Raw genomic sequence first — 22,487 nt, 5'->3', positions numbered from 1 at the left:
CCTGAAAGTGACTTGTTTTTTTTCATTCAGTTTGTGCATTTTTTATTATTCTCAAAGAGGTGAGAGATTTCAGAGTAATAAATCTGTTGTAAAATATTTTCCCTATATATTTGGTACATATGATATTTTCCACCACTGTTCACATCTTTGACAATGGTTGAAACTGAGTCATGAAGTGGATTTTTCTTACGTTGTGATAACATAGATGATCGACCTCAACTTTTTCATATTTAATCATAGACATAATTCATTAAGCATTTAATCATTAACTATTATAGAGTAAACGCTATAGGATTGTTTTAAATTTTATCTTAATTATGATCTGGAATTTATATCTTCCCTAGTGATATCACCTTGGTATAGAAGATGGTTTACTAATATAGAAGATTCCACTTTATAATACATTTATATTTTTAGAAATTTGACTAATTTTAGATGTATTATTCAATTTCTTGTGACTTTTTAATTATTTCTGAATTCGTATATATTCAGAAATTAAATACTTTTAGAACCAATATGATTTCTTCAATAAAGCATATAATGCTTCAAAACATAATTTAAAATGTATCACCCACCATTAATATAGGCAGAAGAACACTAGAAATGTAGCAAACATAAACAAATGTATGGGTGGAGTGAAGTTTGGCACCAACCTGGCAGTGTTCAGGGCACGCTCCTGACTCTGTGCTTAGGTTATTTTTGGGGGACTGAATGCAGTGCTGGGTATTAAACTTGGGTCAGCCACATGCAAAGCAAGTGTGTCAACTCCTCTACTATCTCTGGCCAATAGAACATTTTAAAAAGATCAACTAAATAAAGAGTTTTACCTTAGGGATGCAGGATTGGTTTAAAATATAAATACAGGATCCCTGCTGGAGGACAGCGCAGACCCCGCCGCGCATCCAGCTCCGGGACCAGCCCGCCCAGCAGTCCATCAGCCCCCCCCATCCAGGTGGGTTGGAGGAGCCCAGCCGAGGCCTGCCCCTAACCCCAGCCGCGCCGCCCACCCACCAATCCCCACCGGACAGCGCGTCCAGCTCTGGGACCGGCCTGCCCAGCAGTCCATCGCCCCCCACCCCCAACCAGGACCCTGGGAGGGAGTGGCCTGGGACTGGCTACGGGCGTGGCCCCTAAGAAGGGGGCGTGGCCTCCCAAAAGTGGGCGTGGCCTTCTTCCTGGCGGGCCACCGCTTACGCGGCCGCAGGTATATCACTCACTCCAAAAAATTTGGACCTTCATCCTTTCATCCTTTTCATCAACTTGTCACCTAATACCAACCAAAAATTTCTCACCTCTTCTACTACAATTCAACAACATCCCACTCGCCTACTCCATTTCCAACAAAAGTCCTGTTTGAAAATAGCTGTACAAGCTCAGTAGTAAATAACACCTCCTCCAAAAGTTTCACTCAATGTCAGTTATAAAACAAAGAATGATGCCTGACTGAGAAGAAGGTCAGACTCAGAAAGGTAGAAGAGGCCCATCTAGCAGCAACAAAGCTGAACAGCTCCTGGCAGTCTCTCCTCACTCAACCAGAATAGTAAGAGTGAACGTGAAGGACCAAACCACACTGGTCACAATGGTAAAGGAACGCAAAAGCCCACCAAACTTTCTTATTCACGAGGCTAGCCCAGAAGACACCAACAGTACTATAGCGTTAAGACAACCTCTCTGACAAGGAATTCAGAAGGGAGCTACTTAGGATGCTTAGGGAACTAAAAGAAACAATGGAAAGGAATGCCAATAAAAGACAAGAGGATTTGAAGGCAGAAATGAGGAAAATGCAATCGGAAATGTCGGACCTGAAAAACCTGGTAGCCGAATTGAAAACCTCAGTGGAAGGCCTCAGCAGCAGAGTAACAGTGGCTGAGAACAGAATCAGTGAGCTCGAAGATCAAGTTCAGAGACTTGCCAGAAAAGAGCAGAAAATGGAAAAGAGACTCACAGTTTGAGAACAGATGGTAAGAGAAGTTCGTGACGAAGCCAAGAGGGGTAACATAAGAATTATTGGAGTACTAGAGGGACAGGAAGAAAACCTTGATATAGAAGAAACTGTAAAAGAAATCATTGCTACAACGTTCCCAGAGCTGAAGAAAACTTGTGACCACATCCAGGAGACCCGAAGGGTACCAGCTAGAAGAAATCCAAATAAAAATACGCCAAGACACATCCTGATCAAAATGACCAAAACCTTAGACAGAGACAAAATTCTGAAAGCAGCAAGATCGAAGAAAGAAATCTCTTACAAAGGAGCATCCTTAAAATTCACAGCTGATTTTTCTGATGAAACCCTCAGGACCCGAAAACAGTGGTGGGACATAGTGAAAAAACTCAATGAAATAAATGCCTCTCCAAAAATACTTTACCCAGCGAGACTCTCATTCATAATAGAAGGAACAACACACAGTTTCACAGACAAACAACAGCTCAAGAACTTCATAGACTCAAAACCATGGTTACAAGTACAACTAAATGGGCTACTTTAAGGCAAGACAGGCCCCTCAAATACACCAAATTTCAATAGAACAATGGGACAAAATCCCATAACAATCATCTCTCTCAGTGTCAATGGGCTAAACGCACCAATTAAAAGACATATAGTGGTAGGATGGATTAGAAAATTGAACCCAACATTCTGCTGCCTGCAAGAAACACATCTCAATAGTCAAAGCAAACACAGACTCAGAGTCAAAGGCTGGAAAACAATCCTAAAGGCAAACAGCTCCCAGAAAAAAGCTGGGGTAGCCATCCTAATATCAGACCACATCGTTTTTAGAGTGAAGAAGGTTATAAGAGACAGTGAAGGCCATTTCTTATTGATCAAAGGATCTGTACAACAGGAAGAACTTACAATAATAAATGTATATGCACCTAATGAGAGACCAGCAAAGTACTTAAAACAACTACTCATAGATTTGGAAAAAGACATCAATAGCAACACAATACTAGTGGGAGACTTCAACACCACTTTGTCACATCTTGATAGATCAACCAGACTCAAGCTTAGCAAGGACATACTTCATCTGAGGGAAACAATGGAAGAAAGGGACTTAGTAGATATATACAGGACACTTCATCCACAAAAAGCTGAATACACATTCTTCTCAAGCGTACATGGAACATTCTCCAAAATAGACCACATGCTGAGCCACAAAACATGCCTCCATAACATTAAATAAATCAAACACCTGGAAATTAAACAGTGCGGTATTAAACAACGAGTGGCTTAGACAGGAAATTAAAGAGGAAATCAAAAGATTCCTAGAAATGAATGAAAATGAGGACACGAGTTACCAAAACTTATGGGACACAGCAAAAGCGGTCTTAAGAGGAAAGTTTATAGCTCTACAAGCTTTCCTCAGAAAGGAGGAGCGAGCCCACATAAATAAACTAACCTCACAGCTTAAGAGCTTGGAGAAGGACCAACAAAAGGAGCACAACCCTCACAGGAGGAAGGAAATAATAAAACTCAGAGCAGAGATTAACGAGATGGAAACCCAAAAAACAATCCAAAAAATCAATGAAACCAAGAGCTGGTTCTTTGAGAAAATTAACAAGATCGATAACCCCTAGCAAAACTCACAAAGAATGGGAGAGAGAAAACCCTAATAAACCAAATCAGAAATGAAAAGGGAGTCATTACAACAGAAACTACAGAAATTCAAAGGATCCTCAGGGAATACATTGAGAAGCTTTATGCCACGGAACATCAAAACCTTGAGGAAATGAATAAATTCCTAGACTCCTACAGACTCCCAAGGCTGAACTGGAATACCTGAACAGACCTATCACCATTCAGGAAATTGAAATGGTAATAAAAAATCTCCCCAAGCACAAAAGCCCTGGCCCGGATGGATTCACCAGTGAATTCTTCCAAATCTTTAAAGACAATTTACTCCCAATCCTCCTTAAGCTTTTCCACGAAATTGAAATATCAAATACACTTCGAACAGTTGCTACGAAGCAAATATCACACTGATACCAAAAGCAGACAGAGATAACACAAAGAAAGAGAACTTCAGGCCGATATCCCTAATGAACACAGATGCAAAGATCCTCAACAAACTACTAGCAAATAGAATCCAACTACTCATCAAAAAGATCATACACCATGACCAAGTAGGATTCATCCCAGGGATGCAAGGATGGTTTAACATTTGGAAATCAATCAACATAATCCATCATATCAACAAAAGAAAAGATAAAAAGCGTATGATCATATCAATAGATGCAGAGAAAGCATTTGACAAGATCCAGCACCCCTTTATGATGAAAACCCTAGCCAAAATGGGTATAGAGGGGACCTTCCTCAACATAATTAAAGCCATCTACCACAAGCCTACAGGAAGCATCATCTTCAATGGGGAAAAAATGAGCCTTCCCTCTAAGATCAGGGACGAGACAAGGATGCCCACTCTCTCCACTGCTGTTCAATATAGTACTGGAAGTACTTGCAATAGCGATTAGGCAGGAAAAAGATATTAAGGGCATTCAGGTAGGAAAGGAAGAAATCAAGCTCTCACTATTCGCAGATGATATGATACTCAGAGAACCCAATAACCTCCACCAAAAAACTCCTAGAAACAATAGACTTGTATAGTAAAGTTGAAGGCTATAAAATCAATACCCAAAAGTCCATGGCTTTCCTATACGCAAACAGTGAGAGAGAGGAAAGCTACATGAAAAAATCAATCCCGTTCCCAATTGTGCCCCAGAAAATCAAGTACCTAGGAATCAGCTTAACTAAGGAAGTAAAGGACCTGTACAAAGAAAACTACAAAATGCTACTTCAGGAAATAAAAAAGGACATGAGGAAATGGAAAGATATCCCCTGCTTATGGGTCGGGAGACTTAATATTGTCAAAATGGCAATACTACCGAAAGCATTGTATAAATTCAATGCAATCCCTATAAGTATACCCATTACATTCTTCAAAGAAATGGAGCAAACACTCCTGAAATTTATATGGAACAATAAGCCCCCACGAATAGCTAAAGCAATTCTTGGGAAAAAGAAAATGGGACCAATCAACCTCCCTAACTTCAAACTTTACTACAAAGTGGTAATAATCAAAACAGCATGGTACTGGAACAAAGGCAGAACTGCAGACCAATGGAACAGAGTTGAATACACTGACATCTCCCCTCAATCATACGATCATCTAATCTTTGATAAAGGTGCAAGAAATGTGAAGTGGAGTAAGGAAAGCCTCTTTAACAAATTGTGCTGGCATCACTGGACGGCTACATGCGAAAAAATGGGTTCAGAGCTCTGCCTAACACCATGCACAAAGGTTAGATCAAAATGGATTAAAGACCTCAACATCAAACCAGAAACCATAAGTTACATTGAAGACAATGTTGGCAAAACCCTCCATGACATTGAGGCTAGTGATATTTTCAAAGATGCCATGCCACTGGCCGAGCAAGTGAAAACAGAGATAGATAAATGGGACTATCTTAAACTAAGAAGCTTCTGCACCTCCAAAGAAACAGTGACCAAAATACAAAGACAGTCTACAGAATGGGAAAGGATATTCGCCGAATACACATCTGACAAGGGGTTGATATCAAGGATATATAAATTGCTAATTGAACTCCACACGAAGGAAACATCCAACCCCATCCAAAAATGGGGCAATGAAATGAACAGAAACTTTCTCAACGAAGAAATCCTTATGGCACAAAAGCACATGAGAAATTGCTCTACATCATTAATCATCAGGGAGATGCAGATCAAAACCACAATGAGATACCATCTCACACCTCAGAGACTGGCCCACATTCAAAAGAACAAAAGCAACCATTTCTGGCGCGGATGTGGCGAGAAAGGGACACTCCTTCACTGTTGGTGGGAATGCCGACTGGTTCAGCCCTTTTGGAAAACAGTATGGACTGTGTAAACTCACACAAAGTGGGGGGCACGGCACCCACACGGCAGCGGCTCTATCTCTCCCGCCACCCGCGTTCAGTAGTCTCACCCTCCTACCACCCTGAAGAGGTCGATGGTGATGGTCAGGCAGAGGAAGGAACGAGGGCCAGGCTGGTAGGTATTAGTCGTAGTTTATTCTGATTCTCTCCTCATCTGTCTCTCTATCTCTGCCCCCCTTCTTCCTCCCCCAGCTACTTCATTCTCCTTCTCCATTCCCCGTCATCCTCCTCCTCTGGAGTCTGGGTTCTGATCCTCTCTGAACTCTCTTCTTCCTTCTCCCCAGCCCGCTCCTACAGTACAGTTAAATCCTCTCTCCATGAGGAATTGGGGAAACAACTACACATAGGTGAGGTCACAATCAATAGGGGTGGAGATCAACAGGGGTAGAAATCTTAGCCTCAGGGAAGACCTCTCCTAGGACAGATCCTCCCTCAGCAGGAGGACCCACCCTAGAGCAGAATCCCATGGGCGTGCCTCTCCTCTGCTTGTCCGACAAGTGTACAAGAATAAAATATAAATCATTTTGTATGGATACAGTAAGAAATATCTTAAACTTATAGAATTGCTCTCCTAGGGCCATCTTGATCTCAGACTACGGTGCTCAGGCCAGATAGTCTTTCTCACCCCTAGCAGGATCCTAGTCTTGTCGTTACCTTTGGATCATGACAGAATTTGTCTATGATCAAACTCTTAACTTATAGTTAAGAATCGTGGCACTTTGGCCTGGCCCATTTCGCTGCCAGGGTAGCTCACTGCTTGCCCTGGGTCCATTCAGTCCCTCGTCGGGAGCCTGCTTCTGGGGTGTTAGGAACTAAGGGCAACTGAGGCTTAAGTCGAGAAAGATGCCTGGGAGTGAACAATATTCAAGGCCAATCAAATCCTAAATTACAAAGCATAATGTTAACGGTCTTCCTGTATCTATACAAAAAGGATATTACTTTAAGGTAAACTATTCATAAGGCATAGGGAGAGGAGAAAGGCAATATTTCACTCATACATATAAAATCATAGATTTCTGGGAAACTGATATTACAAATTAACAAAGTCTGACTAAGAGGAAAGCTGATTAACTGGGTGGGAAGGAGAGCATAGGGAAGACTGTTTACATGTTTACATGTAAACACAATGGAAGTGGAAGTGCCTCTGGAGCACTGTGGTGGGTGTGACCAGATTGATGGGTGTAACCAGATTAATGGGTGTAACCAGATAAAACCTAAGCTTCTTGAAGGACAAAGCAATGTTACCCAACAATGGACGTTCCTCAAAAAATTAGAAATTGATCTCCCATTTGACCCAGCGATACCCCTCCTGGGAATATATCCCAGAGAGGCAAAAATGTGTAGCTGAATTGACATCTGCAGTTGTTTGTTCATTGCAGCACTCTTTACAGTAGCCAGAAACTGGAAGAAACCTGAGTGACCAAGAATAGATGACTGGTTAAAGAAACTTTGGTACATCTACACAATGGAGTACTATGTAGGTCTTAGAAAAGATGAAGTCATGAAATTTACACACAAGTGGTACAATATGGAAAGCATCATGCTAAGCGAAATGAGTCAGAAAGAGAGGGATAGACATAGAAAGAATGCATTCATCTGGGGGATATAAAATAACAAAATGTAAGATTAATACCCAAGAATAGCTGGGATCAACACCAGGAGGATTACTCCATAGCTTAGAGGCCAGCCGGGTATTCTAGGTTAAAGGACAGTTCAAATAGAGACGGGAGCATCAAATGGAGGGTGTTTGGAGGATCCTCCCAGGAGGGGAGATGCAGGTTGAAAGTAGACTGAACTGAACATGTTTGCCACTCAATGCCTCTTTTGCTGATCACAACACCCAAAAGCAGAGAGAGAACAAAAGGGAATGCCCTGCCACAGTGGCAGGGGGGATGGGGGGATAGGGGGGATATTATCCTCGTGGTGGAAAATGGGCACTGGTGAAGGGATGGGTATTTGATCATGTTATGACCGAAATCCAAGCACAAAGATTTGTAAATCTACAACTGTACCTCATGGTGTTTCACTAATAAAATATAAAAAAAACATAAATACAAATCAATGAAAAACACTATGTTAATGAAAGAAATAGGAAAATATAGCCATTTCAAAGGACACAGCAACAGAAAGATCATATATGTATGTATATGTATATGTAAGTATGGATGTAAGTGGATATATAAAAAATCAACAATAAATAAAACACGGTCAGCTTTATAAAAAGCATGCAGCAATTTAAAATGGATTTTGAATATACAGTTCACTTAATCACTTAATCACTTAATCCCCGTTATTCATCAATTTATTCGAGCGGGTGCCAGTAACGTCTCCATTTATCCTGGTTGCGTGCTAGTGTAGCCCAATGGTATCTGTTCGTTTTAGGAACATGTAGAGCCTCAAACCGATCATTTAGGGTCTTGACAAAGAAGTCTGACCATCTTATAGGTGGGCGTCCACGTGATCTTTTGATGTCTCGTGGAATCCAATCAGTAATGGCTCTAGTCCAGCGGTTGTCTGTAAACCTCATTACGTGTCCAGCCCATCTGATTTTTGATGTCTTGGCAAATGAGACAGCGTCCCTGATTTTTGAGCGTTGACGAAGATCAGAACTCCGGATTCTATCTCTCATTTGAGTGAATCGTGATATTCTAAGCATAGCTCTTTCGATTCCTCTTTGAGAGACCCGAATAGTGTTCTCATCCTGTTTTCGTAGGGTCCAGGTCTCTGAGGCATATGTTAATGCAGGAAGAATAGTGGAATCAAAGAGATGTGCTCATAGCTGGAGGTTCTTTGTCCTTTTAGTTATTTCTTCAATGCTCTTGAAGGCATTCCAAGCCGCTCTCTTCCTCCTGCGCAACTCAGGTGCCAGGTCATTCATCATGTTGATTTCTCAACCTAGGTGTATATATAACTGTTGCATTCGGAGATGGTGGTTCCGTTGAGAGCGAATGGAGCGTCAGGAACAAGGTTGTTTCTCATAAACATTGTCTTCGTAAGATTCAGCTGTAGTCCAACCTTTCCACATTCACGGTCAAAGTCGTTCAGCATTTGTGCCGCTTGGTTGATGTTTGGTGTTATTAGAACGATGTCATCAGCAAAGCGGAGGTGGTGTAGTTGCCGACCATCTATCTTCACTCCCATGTTTTCCCATTCCAGTCGTCGCATGATGTTCTCGAGGGTGGCACTGAAGAGTTTTGGTGAAATGGTATCACCCTGCCGAACCCCTCTCTTGATATGGATGATTACTTCTTTGTAGAATGGTGAGATCTTGGTAGTGAATCCACAATAGAGCTCACGAAGGATCCTGGTGTATTGCGTTTGTACGCCCTGATTGGCTAGTGCTTCCATGACCGCTTCCGTCTCAACAGAATCAAAGGCCTTCTTTAAATCAATGAACGTTAGACAGAGTGGCATCTTGAACTCCCGAGATACCTCAGTGAGCTTGGTTATTGTGTGGATATGGTCGATGGTACTGAATCCTTTTTGGAATCCAGCTTGTTCACATGGTTGTCCTTCATCTAGTGTTCTGCTAATCCTATTCAGGATGACTCGAGTGAATAGTTTGTAGATGACAGACAATAGGCAGATTGGGCAATAGTTGCCAATGTCGTGGATGTCTCCTTTCTTGTATAGTAGTACAGTCTTGCTGGTTTTCCATTGGGATGGAACCTTGCATTCAGACAGGTAGCGTGTGAAGAGTCGAGCCAATGTATTGATGAGTACTGATGGTAAGTTCTTCAGGTGTTCAGGTCTGATCTTGTCTGGGCCAGGTGCTCTTTGTTTCTTTACAGACGAGATGGCATGTTGGATTTCGGAAGGGAGAACATTGGGAACGACATATCCATCATGTGGTATGTGGTATGTGGGCAAGTGGATGTGGCTATTAAAGAGATCTGAGTAGAAGTCATGAATAATCTTCTCCATTGCCCTTCTGGAAGATGTGATAGACCCATCATGATGTCGGAGGGCAGTCATCTTGGTTTTGTAGTTGGAGAAGGACAGGCGGGCATTACGAATGTTTTTCCTATCTTCTGCTGCATCTACCAGTACTGCTGCTCTCCTGTTTTTGAGGTCATCCTTGATGGCTTCTCTGCATTGTTTTGCCAGTTCGGACGTTTGCATGTGGTTGCCTGAGGCACGTGCCAAGCCATGTTGGCGAATAAGTTCAAGAGTGTTCGAAGAAAGACGGTTTTTTGTGGTTATCTCTCTCTTGGCATTCCTTGCACAATCATGGAGGTGCTGAGTCATTTGATCGTATTCCTCATCAATGTTGTCAATGACGGCATCTTCCCATGTTGCCGCTACAGAGCCAAAGAGTTCCCAGTTGGTGGTTGTTCTGGGAGTCCTCTTCTTAAACCTTGCATTCTTTTCTCCTCGTTCTGTGAGGTAGAATTTTGTACGAAGAAGACTGTGGTCTGATCCCGTTTGGAATTTTGGGACAACAGCAACATCGGTTAGGCAAAACCACCGATTGAATATGATGTGGTCTATTTCATTGTGGAACCGTCCATCGGGAGACTCCCATGTCCAACATTTAGATTCAGCCTTTTGGAATTGTGAGTTTCCATGGAAGGTTTTGGTTGACATGATGAACTCAGACAGTCTGTCACCCTGTTCGTTCCATTCCAGGCCATGGGTTCCGATGTGGAGTCCATCGACTGATCTTCTTGGTCCTATCTTGGCATTAAAATCACCGACAATGATCTTGTAGAAGGTGTGATCTTCTTTATAGAATTTCTCCAGCTCCATGTAGAATTTCTCAGTTTCTCTTTCACCATAACTGGATGTTGGTGCATAGACAACAAAGATAGAAACTGCCGGTAGTGAGCCACATTTATTCAAGTGTAATCGTCCGATTCGGGTTGTTAGGCATTCAAATGAATCAATGCTCGTGACTAAGTTTGTGTTGACAAGGATACCGACACCACCGACGCCTCTTTTATCACATGTTCCAAGGAACAGTTCTTCTCCAGTGTCGAAAACAGCATGATGGGATTGATGTCTTCTCGTTTCGGTCAGACCAATGATGTCGTACTTGATCTTTCGTGCTTGTACCATAAGGTCTTCAACGGATGCAGCAGATGCCAGCGTACGAGCATTAAAAGTACAGACAATTATTTTTGTTTTTCTGCGTTTTGGCAGCCTATGTCTGCCTTGGTGTTTTATCAGCCTCTCTTTCCATATCCTTCTCGACTCTGCATATTCAGGGTTAGGGAAATGAGATCCATTTATTACTGGATTTGGCATATCAATTTGGTCTATTTGGCAGAGACCACGGATAGCTTGCCAGGCTCTGCCGTGCGGGTTAGATATTTATGGATATTTAAGGTACCCTGAAAATTTAGAGAAAAGTAATTAAATAGTCGCGCGGCCGCAAATGCAGCCGCGCGCTCCCGGGAGCTTGTTGTGATAATCTCTGGATCCAGGCCTTTGTTGGGGTTACACGGCAGTTGGAGGGTGTAACTGTCTAGCTACTGACAGGTCCAGTCCCAAACCGTGCAGGCTTGGAGATCTCAGCCCCGGGTCCCACACACCTGGGTTCCTCTGCCAGTTCTGTTATGTCTGAGGCTTATCCAAGTGTGTGGAGAGTGGCCCCAGTAAGGCCTTGGTTATATACAGTTATAAAAGGAAAATAAACAAGGGAGGACCATCGAGCATATGAAAAGGCCCAAACTGGGGACTGGAGTGACAGCACAGCAGGTAAGATACTTGCCTTGCATGCGGTTGACCTTGTGCAATCTCAGTAGCCCACGTGAGCCCCATGCTCTGCCAGGAGTGATCTCTGACTGCTTTATGGAGTGAGCCTTGAGCACTGCCAGGTACGACCCCCCAAAAACAAAACAGAACAAAAATATTAGTCACTAAGGAAATACGAAACAAACCCATCAGACGTTTGTACTGGATCCTGATTTGGATAATGAAGACATTTTTATATGCGTGGTCTACACTCCGTCGGACTCAGGGTGGCGGGCCCCAGCTCAGCCAGGCAGAGTGGCCCCAAAGCTCAGTATCAGGTCGAGGGCTGCAATGTGTGGAACAGGCTGTGTTCAAGGTGCCACTGGGGCTCACCCTGGTGCTCGGGTAATTGTCATGGAGACAAATTCAGCGTCTCACACTTCATTGGCATTGGCTCTGACATTTTCAGCCATATCACTGGTCCCTCACTTGCTTAAAATATCACTTATCCTTTCTTATTTTTTTTAAATGATGGATTTTTCTTTCCTAAAAGGAAATGATTGTTCTGATTGAGGGTTACATACTTGCTTTTACTAATTGCACATTTAGTTGTGTTTGCCATGGTTTCCGAGCTTCAGTAGTGGTACTTACCAGGTTGAGGGTGTCAAAGAATGCACATCTTATTGTGATGAGGATCACAAACAGCAGTGTCCCCAGAGTCGCAGTCAGCATGTGGGGTGCTACCTGGGCTCAAACTCCTATAGGTGCTCTACCATTGAATTGTCCCTGGACCTTAGCTAAAACCTTTTTTTTTGTTTGTTTGTTTTGTTTTGTTTTGTTTTTGCTGCTAGAAAAAAAAACTTTGGGGCTGGAGAGATACGACAGTGGGTGGGAAAGGATGCCTTACACACAGCTGACCTGGGTTCACAACCCAGTATGGCAGCTGGTCCCTTGAGTTTTCCAGGAGAGATCCCTGAGCACAGTGCTAGGAGTAAGTCCTGAACACTACTGGATATATCCACTGCCCCAACCCCCCCACCCCCCCAAAACCACAAAGACTTCAAAAAGCAACAGCATGGTTTTATAGAAATTATAAATGTGTGCATGTGTGCAAGTAAGCTGAGGTTATAAAATGATGCAACCATTTGGGGAGATGGTTCAGCAATTTATTGAAATGTTAAAATTTTTTTAACCATTTGTGTCAGTAATCCCACCCAGTGATATCTACTCAAGGAGTTGAGAGCATACATTCACCGACAAACTCCTAAATAAGTTTTCATGGAAGCATTACTTATAGTAAACAAAATAAACAAAATTTGAAAGCATTCCCAATGCCCATAAACTGATGAATGGATGAACAAAATGTGGTATACGCAGTACTTCAGACTAACATCCAAAATCTGTAAAGGATGTACAAAGCTCTGCAACAAAAAAACCCAACAACCCCATCAAAAAATGAAGAGAATAGATGAATAGACACTTCCATAAAGAAGACAAACGGGTGATGAATAAGCATATAAAAAATGCTCATTATCACTTAGTGTCGTAGAAACATGAAACAAATCAATAATGAGGTATCCCTTATATTATCCCTTATAGGAAAATCTCATGTGTATATATAAAAAACTGAAAACAAATGTTTGTGGGAGTGTTGTGAAAAGTCTAACCTGTATTTACTGCTGGTGAGAATGTCACCTGGCCCAGTCTTTATTGAAAATGACATGGATTTCTTTATTTAGAAAAGTATGAATGGAACTCCCATGTCAGCTACCACAATTCTCAGTATCTACCCCCCAACCTCAAAAACAATAATCCAAAAATATATACGCACACAAATGTTCTTTACAGCTTTTAGTACAATAGTTAGGGTATGGAAACAACCCAAATGTCTACTAGATGAATGCATAAAAGTAGTTGTGGTATATGTACACAACAGAATGGTATACCGCCACACAAAGACACACCACACACATACAAACACACACACACAATACAGTTGGCAGCAAATTAAACGGAAGTGGAGATATCATTTGAATGTTAATTCAAATAAGCCAGAGGCAGAAGGACAAATGCAGGATGATCTCATCTTTAGTATAAAGAGAAACAAGAGTAATAGACAATATTTACAAATAATAAAACTTGGATACTAGAATACAGACCCTAAAGTGCTAGGCTTGAGGGTACAAGGCGAGGGGAACAAATAGACTGCTGAGTAGTAACAAGGGTACATACATGAAGTCTCTTGAGTACATGGAGACTGATACAGGGGGCAACAGTATTCACTAAAACCATGATGGGTAATCAGTAAATAATTGGGGATGGGTAGGAGGGAACAAACATCAGATCACAGGGAACATAGGGATGGGGAAATGATCATGGGAACTTTAGTGATGGGGATGCATAGTAATTTTGAACATCAATACCAGAAACCTGAATGCGTTGTAACATTATTACCTAGAACATATTAATATCAAATATGTTTAAATTAAAAAAATTGAATCACATTGAGATACACAATTACAAGGTTGATCATGATGTGGTTTCAGGTATATAATGTTCCAGCTTCCATCTCTTCACCATTGTACATTTCCCATCACTAATGTCCCCAGTTTCCTTCCCGCCCTCTTCCCCTCACTGCCTTCTTCCCACCTTCTTCTTCTTGTCTCCTCCCCTCCTCCTCCTCCTCCTCATCATCATCATCCTCATCCTCCTCCTTCTCCTCCTCCTCCTCCTCCTCCTTTTCCTCCTCTTCCTCTCTCCCCCTCCTCTTCTCTTCCTCCCCCCTCCATCCCCCCTCTTTCCTTCTCCTTCTTCCTCCTCTCTTCTCTCTTTATCTCCCTCTCTCTCTTTCCTTTTGGGCATTATGGTTTGCAATACAGATACTGAAAAGTTATGTATATCCCTTTAACTAGAGATGATTAAAATTTAAAAATTAAATATGCTGGGCTGGAGAGATAGCACAGTGGATAGGGAGTTTGCCTTGCACATGGCTGACCCGGGTTCGATTTCCAGCATCCCATATGGTTCCCTGAGTGCAGAGCCAGGAGTAACTCCTGAGTGCAGATCCAGAAGTAACCCCTGTGCATTGCCAGGTGTGACCCAAAAAGAAAAAAAAGGTAAATATGCTATAGTTATAAAATGAAATCAACACAGACATCTGTTTCTATTTTAGTTTTAATTTAATTTACTTTTTTATTATAGGCATCATGATTTATAATGCTGTTAATGATAGGGCTTTCATACATATAATATTCCAACATTGCATTCTCCACCAGCATAAACTTCTTTTCATCAGTGATTCAAAACAATCTGTAGCACATCATGCAATACAATATTCAAAGGAGTATTTTTTTTTGCTTTTTGGGTCCACCTGGAGAAGCTCAGGGGGTACTCCTGGCTCTGCACTCAGGAATTACCTCTGGTGATGCTCGGGGGCTCATATGGGATGCAAGGGATTGAACCCGGGTTGGTCATGTGCAAGGCAATAGCCCTACCTGCTGTGCTAGGCTCCAGCTCCACATGATTCTATTTCTTTTTGGACAGTTTTGGTAAAGCAAAATTATAGGGATGAAAAACTGCTACACTGTTGGGGAGTGGGAATGGACGGTGGACAGCCCGGAGGTAGGGTGAGGGGTACGGCACACAGGAATTTGTATAGTAATGAAACTTTCCAGTTTGGAAGTGTGGTTGATAGATGACAATGAATCCCTCGGTATTTAAAAATAAATAGCATACAGAGGGAACATTAGTACATCCATTTTTTTTAATCAACCAATATATGGAAGACAAATGGAATTCAAACCATTACCAGTTAAGCTAACTGCATTGTAAATGTTTGGTTTTAACTTTAAATGCAAGAGTAGTAACTAACTTCATTATCTTTTGAAGTAGTCTCATGACTGCATACTATAGAACAAAAACAAGAATTGTAGATACATGTTTCTTATAGGAGTATGTGTTTCATCTCTGAAAACACTTGATGTATATACTGGGATTAAATAGATCAGTTGGACATATAAAATGCCAGGTTATTTGCTTTTGTTTTATTTGGTGAGCGGAGGGAGGGTTGTACCACATCAGTGGTGCTGGGCTTGCTCAGGAGTGACCCCTGGTGGCTGTGAGGACCATATGCAGTGTTTGGTATCAAATCTGAGTCAGCTGCATGCATGGCTAGCACAGCATGTCTTACTCTATCTCTCGAGACAGCCTGAACACTAGGTTGGCTTTTTGTTTTTTGAGTTTTGGGACCACACCCAGCTGTGCTCAGGGATTATTCCTGACTGCCCTCAGAATTCATTCCTGGCTGTGCTCAGGGTACCTCACGGGATGCTGGTGATCGAACCCAGGTTGGCCACATGAAAGGCAAGTGCCTTACTCGCTGTACTCTTTCTGGCACAAGAGCCAGGTTTTTAATTGTGGAAATTTATAGTATTGAAATAATTTGAAATATAATGCAGACAATGATTTTCTATGTGTTGAAAATTATGACCCTTGATTTTTCAGAAATATACTATAAAAGTACTATGTAAACATTCCCAGTTGTAATATTTCAGATGAAATTGTTCCAGAACTATTGTTTCGGTAATATATCTGAGATATCTATATTATCCAACAAAAGAAAAGCCTTTTAATTTTAGATAGGAATCGATCCTGGTCTGGGAAATTAATATACATGTTATTCTGTCATGATTTCTTCACAGAAAATGGGAATTAAAGGATTTGAGGTGATTTGTGAAGGACTGAAATATTTCCCCTTGTTTACATCATCTCAAAGCCTTTATGAATCTAGGCCATTTTGAAAGCATTTTTTAAAGGCAATGTCACTTTGTTGTTAAAAGTGTTGAGTTATCACCTCAAAAAAAAAGGAAAATAAGTCAGCATCGCATTCACACAGTACTAATTTCTTATATTTAGCTCACTCTCCAATTCCAGTCAATATAGGACAGTTTTTTCAGATATTTACTAGATAACCATATACTTTTTTGTTGCAGTAGTAATTGCTTTGCTTTTTGTTGCTTTGTGTTGCAGTAGTAATTTCTGTAACCAATCATTCATTTTATTGCACCTTCATCTTATGTTTTATAGATCAATTCTAGTTTTTATTGATGTATTTATGTAGATTATTTTAGGGGGGTTTTATCCATACTGCATGTGCTCAGGAGTCACTTCTAGTGGTGCAGAAGGGACCATGAAGTACAGGAAATCGAACCATGAGCTTTAATCCCTATATTGTTTCTCTGACCTGAACTCTGCTTTTTAAATCTCTAATCCTTCCACATACTTAACCTAAAGATAGAGGAATTTATGTAACCAATAGGAAAGTAGCACTAAAACTTGAACTACAGGTAATTCCATACCTTATAACCCATGTCGATGCACATTGATCAAACATTTGAACTCCAAGGTATTCAGCTAGGTGAGTAATGTTGAAATGCTAAAGTTTTTTCATTATTGCATGATAGTATGTCCTTCCAAGTTGTTTAAATAAAAATAATGGAGATAACTCATAGTTAGTTGCTTAAAAACACCTTATATTTGATGGCCATAAGCTTCTGAGGTTTAAATTTCATTTTTAATTCCAAAAGTACAGTCCTTTTCTTTTTCTTTTTTTTTTTTGTTTTGGGTTGGGGGTCACACCTGGCGATGCACAGGGGTCACTCCTGGCTCTGCACTCAGGAGTCACTCATGGCGGTGCTCAGGGGACCATATGGGATGCTGGGAATCGAACCCCAGGCGGCCACGTGCAAGGAAAATACCCTACCCGCTGTGCTATCTCTCCAGGCCCCAGTCCTTATTTTTGAAGTAAAGACAGAGTTGACTTTTGACTTGTTCAAATGCTATTGAGACCTTAGGAAAGTGAAACTATTCTCTCTGCTCTTTTCTTAAATAGGTGTTGCTCCCTGTGAGAGATGGATAATAAATTTCGACACCGATCTTTCAGATGGCCTTGTTTTAGGAACACAATTTGGAGCCTATTGTCCTTTTTTGGTGAGAATCGTTTTTTTTTTCTTTTTATGCACACTGCTCATATTCTCAAAGAATCTGAGAATTGTGTAATTAAGATTGGAAGTATGTTTTCTGCAAACTGTTTTTTTAGCTGTTTTAACTTTTAAGTCACACTTAAATCTAAATGTCTAGCATTCCTTCTTTGTTTATTCTTGCACATTGATTGTCACTACTTACTGCTGATAAATGTTCATCTATAAATTATTCTGTGCTGAAATACAGAGAACTGTTGAAAAACAGTAATTTTAATTCCATTTCTAAAAAAGTGTTGGTGTCTTTTCTAGATTGACTCTTATTTGGTAAATATGTATACACATCCCAAAAGTCCTGAACAGTATTTGCACAATTGCCTAATCATTGTCAATGTCCTGCATGAAGTTGGCTTTGAAATGGATATACAGGTTGGTTCCTTTTCGTTACACCTTTTACAAATATTTTGTGAACTTCTATTTTCATTTGTCCAGCTGAATTAGGTATTATATGAAAAAGGTTCTATATTTTATTTTTACAATGTGATTTTTAGGTGTACATTATAATTTAATATATATCAAAATACAATGAATGCAATCATGTTTTTGTATATGATAACAGAATCTCTACTCCTAAAAAATTTAAATTATATAATCCACTGTTATAATGATCATACTTCACATTATAATACCCAGAATTTAATTACTCTTATAACTGAAAGTTTGTATCCTTTGACCAACATCTCTAAATTTCTCTTATCTTCCTTACCTAGCAACCACCATTGTACAATCTGGTTCTATGTGTATGTTATTTTTAGATTTAACATAACGCTAAAATCATACTGTACTCATGAGTCCCTTAGCATAATATCCTCCAGATGCACTAATGTCAAAATGGCTGGACTTCCTTAGTTTGGGTTGGGGAGGGAAGGAGTTTTGACCACACCCTGCATTGCTTGGAGTCTACTTCTGTTAGGTTCTCAGGAGTTGCTTTTGGTGGTATTTGGTGGACCATTCAGTGCCAGTTATAGAACAGGTCAGCTGCATATAGACAAGGTCCCTCCTTCTGAACTATCTCACCAACCTCAGCAAGTCCTTATTTCCTATGACGGTATATCACTGTCACTGTCCTCCCGTTGTTCATCGATTTTCTCGAGCGGGCCCAGTAACATCTCTATTGGAGCCTTTGTTGTTATTGTGTTTGGCATATCGAATACATCACGGGTAGCTTGCCAGGCTCTGCCATGCGGGTGAAATACTCTTGGTAGCTTGCCAGGCTCTCCGAGAGGGGTGGAGGAATCGAACCTGGGTCGGCCATATTGGCTGCATGCAACGCAAACGCCCTACCGCTGTACTATCGCTCCAGCCTATCTATCTATCTATCTATCTATCTATCTATCTATCTATCTATCTATGTTAATCTTCATTTATAATATTTCGTTTCCCATAAATTTTTAATCCAAATTGGAACAGCTTTGGGGGGGCACAATTTGTCATCCCAATTGCTTACTCCTGGCTCTTAGTACTAGGGGGGACCAGGCAGGCCCAGGAATTGAAACTGGATCTCTTCCATGCCCAGCCAGTTGAACTTTCTCTCCAGCTCCTGAAACAGCATTTTCATGGCTTACTGCTAAAATGTCGAAATTGAAATGAGACTTATTGAAGCCTTGATAATTTTAAATACATACAACTGTAGATAATAAGAAAGTCAAATCACAAAATCACAAATCATCCTGTTATCCGTCGATTGCCTCGAGCAGGCCCCAGTAACGTCTCTTTCATCCTAGCCCTGAGATTATATTCAAGACTCTTTAGGAGAATGAGACCCATCATTGTTACTGGTATTTGGCATATTGGGTACACCACGGGGAGTTTGCTAGACACTGCCGTGTGGGCAGGCTACATTTGGTAGCCTGCCAGTTTGTCCAAAGTAGGAATGAGATAACAAGATGTCATAATAAGATGGTTCCGGGAGCTGTTTTTTATAGTCTCTGAGTCTTGGCTGCTGATGGGATTACACGGCGCCAGGGGGCCAGTTGGTGGGTGTGACCCCCGCCTACTGGAATTTGGAGGATCTGGGTGGAGGATACTCGGCCCCAATCCGAGTAGGCTTGGAGACCTCGGCCACGGAACCCGCATAGCTTTGTCCCTCTGCCAGTACCTTCATGTGTGCGGAGAGTGGTCTCAGCATGGTGGTGGCTGGTCCTGAAGGTCTTCGGCTGCCGGAGCCCTGGTCGGGGCGGGGAGGAAAGCTCAACCCGCTCCCCTCCAAGGGGCTCCGGCGAGGACAGCCAGGCGCCGGGGCAGGAGACTGCACTGTCTTCTGGGAGCTGGCTTTTATAGTCTCTGAGTCTTGGCTGCTGATGGGATTACACGGCGCCAGGGGGCCAGTTGGTGGGTGTGACCCCCGCCTACTGGAATTTGGAGGATCTGAGTGGAGGATGCTCAGCCCCAATCCGAGTAGGCTTGGAAAGTCATGCTAATAATATTTTCTGTTTTCATAAACTACCAAAATGTAGCTTCTATGCTCTCTCTTTCCCATTGAGGTGTGGCTGTTTTGGAGTCATCTTACACTACACACACTTGGTTTCAGTGCTCACACTTGGTTATGGTACACAATATGCAGTACTTCATTTTAATGGTAGGAATTACAAACAGCTGAAATGCTAGGATCACCCTTGTGTGTGTGCGGGGGTGCCAGGGATCAAACTCAGGGCTTTAATTGCCTTGGGCTTACAAAACAGTAACTCTATCGGGAATCTATCCCTGGGGCTCTCACTGTGGTTTTAAATATTTATATAGAGATGAAAATGGTAATACATATTTTATATTTGTGCTTCTAAGTTATAATCCTATCTCTCCTTTCACATTAAGTCCTCAACAGCAATAATAGAAAGTACATTTTATGGAGGCTGGGGAAATAGTATAGGGGATAAGGTACTTGTGTTGCTCCCGCTGACCCGGATTTGATCTCTGGCACCACATATGTTCCCTGGAGCCGTCCCAGAAGTGATCTCTGAGCACAAAGCCAGAAGCCCTGAGCAGTGCCACGTGTGGCCCAAAATCCGAAATAAAATGAATTTTTCTTTAGCATGTTCTTGTTTTCAATGGTTAGATTGATTATACCAATTTCTTTGTCAATGCTATGTGCTGTCTGCTGCCTGGAATGTAAAGTTATTACATATTTTCTTCCCTTTAATGATATGCTTTATACTTTAAGTAAGAGTACTATAGAAAATGTTTAGACTTAGCATTGAGTTTATTTTTATTCCCTCATGTAGAAATATTGATACAAAACTATAGAAATATTGATACAAAACTATGATGAATATTAATGGAGGTTGTGCTGCATGTAATCCATTGGGTAGTGATGGGAACTAAGGCTGAATAGAAAATACAAACTTTCTTCTAAATCTTTTAGTTTCATCTGTAAGTTTACCCTTCAAAACAGAATTTTTGAGTAACAGTGGTTTAAAAGTCAATAACTTTATCATGTTACATAAGATGAAATAAAACAATGGGAGATTGTAGATGTATTTATTTCATTTCAAATAAACCTATCTGAGATTCATTTTTACTCAGCCATTCTTTGCCTTTTGGTTTTGTTTTAGGCATGTGCACTATGAATCACAAAGTTCCTACTGAAATTCTCAATTAACATCTTCATACAGCTATGCTCTGGGCTAATTGAATAGAAGTTCTTGTGTCTTGTTTTCTATAATGTTAAACCTCTGCCACAGGTCTCACAGCATATTTCTTTCGTGTATCATTGATCAGACTCACATTCCATACTTGTAGCTAAGCCAGTGGTTGACAAAGCTAATGGTACTTCCATAGAAATTGGGATGCTTAATGAATAAAAATGAGAAATTTTCTATTGAGAAGGCAATCAGTACTGTCCTTTATAAGATTGCACTATATCAGTGGTTATTGCTAGTTCTAGTTGTAATATAGTTTGAAAGCTGGGCTATGTTGAAGCCATAGAAAATTAAATCCACCATAAAACTCAGAATTATCTCCCCTCTCCTCGCTGCTTACAAGGAAACTGAGACTTACAAAAACCAATTGATTTAGTCACATTGGTGACACAGTATAGTAGTAGGATTTGAGTTTACTCAAAAAAAAAAAAAACAGGTGTTTTTTTCCAGAACTTTTGACTTTGATTTCTTTAGTTTTATTCCCTTCCTTTTCTCAGTCCAGTAGAAAATAATATCATGAAGTCGAAAAATGTAAAAAAAACGAAAGTAGTTTTGGGTCACACCTATTATGTAGCACTGCACTGTAGCACTGTCCTCCCGTTGTTTATCAATTTGCTCGAGCGGGCACCAGTAACGTCTCACAAAAAATTGTGAGGCTTGTTGTTACTGTTTTTGGCATATCAAATATGCCACAGGTAGCTTGCGAGGCTTTACCGTGCTGGCAAGATACTCTCGGTAGCTTGCTGGGCTCTCCGAGAGGGGCGGAGGAATTGAACCTGGGTTGGCCACATGCAAGGCAAATGCCTACCCACTGTGCTATCGCTCCAGCCCACACCTATTATGTAAAGCAAGTATTAATCATTTGAAAATCTTTGAGAGAAATTGATTTATTTTTGTCTGATCAGTGGAAACGTCTTCAAATATAATTACAGTGGGAAAGGGAATGGAGATCTGTTGTCACAATAAGCAAGTTATGTTGGTTATTCAGTGACTCAGGTTGTTTAATCTTTAAGCCTTAATCTGGAAGCTTATAGACAGGATGGAGTGTGGCTCAAAACAGATTCCATCTGAAGCTGGGGCAATAGTACAGCAGGTGTTTGCCTTGCATATTGCCAACCCTATTCTATCCCCAGCACCCCGTATGGTCCCCTGAGCCCACCAGGAGGGATGTGAGCCTAGAGCCAGGAGTAAGTTCTAAGCACCGCCA

At 41.1% G+C, this 22,487-nt stretch overlaps 1 protein-coding gene across 1 annotated transcript in view; it reads left to right on the top strand.

Annotated features, from left to right (window-relative positions):
• The window catches only part of CFAP47 (cilia and flagella associated protein 47), a 606,917-nt gene that overhangs the window by 272,449 nt on the left and 311,981 nt on the right, over positions 1–22,487 (top strand). Inside the window, exons 34-35 of the mRNA XM_056131098.1 lie at positions 17,498–17,595; positions 17,898–18,014. Coding sequence (XP_055987073.1) covers positions 17,498–17,595; positions 17,898–18,014 — 215 coding nt within the window. The remainder of the gene's footprint in view (positions 1–17,497; positions 17,596–17,897; positions 18,015–22,487) is intronic.

The sequence above is a fragment of the Sorex fumeus genome, unplaced genomic scaffold (genome assembly GCF_029834395.1).
Source record: "Sorex fumeus unplaced genomic scaffold, SorFum_2.1 ptg000086l, whole genome shotgun sequence".
Taxonomy (NCBI): domain Eukaryota; kingdom Metazoa; phylum Chordata; class Mammalia; order Eulipotyphla; family Soricidae; genus Sorex; species Sorex fumeus.
This window is presented reverse-complemented; position numbering and strand designations above follow the sequence as displayed.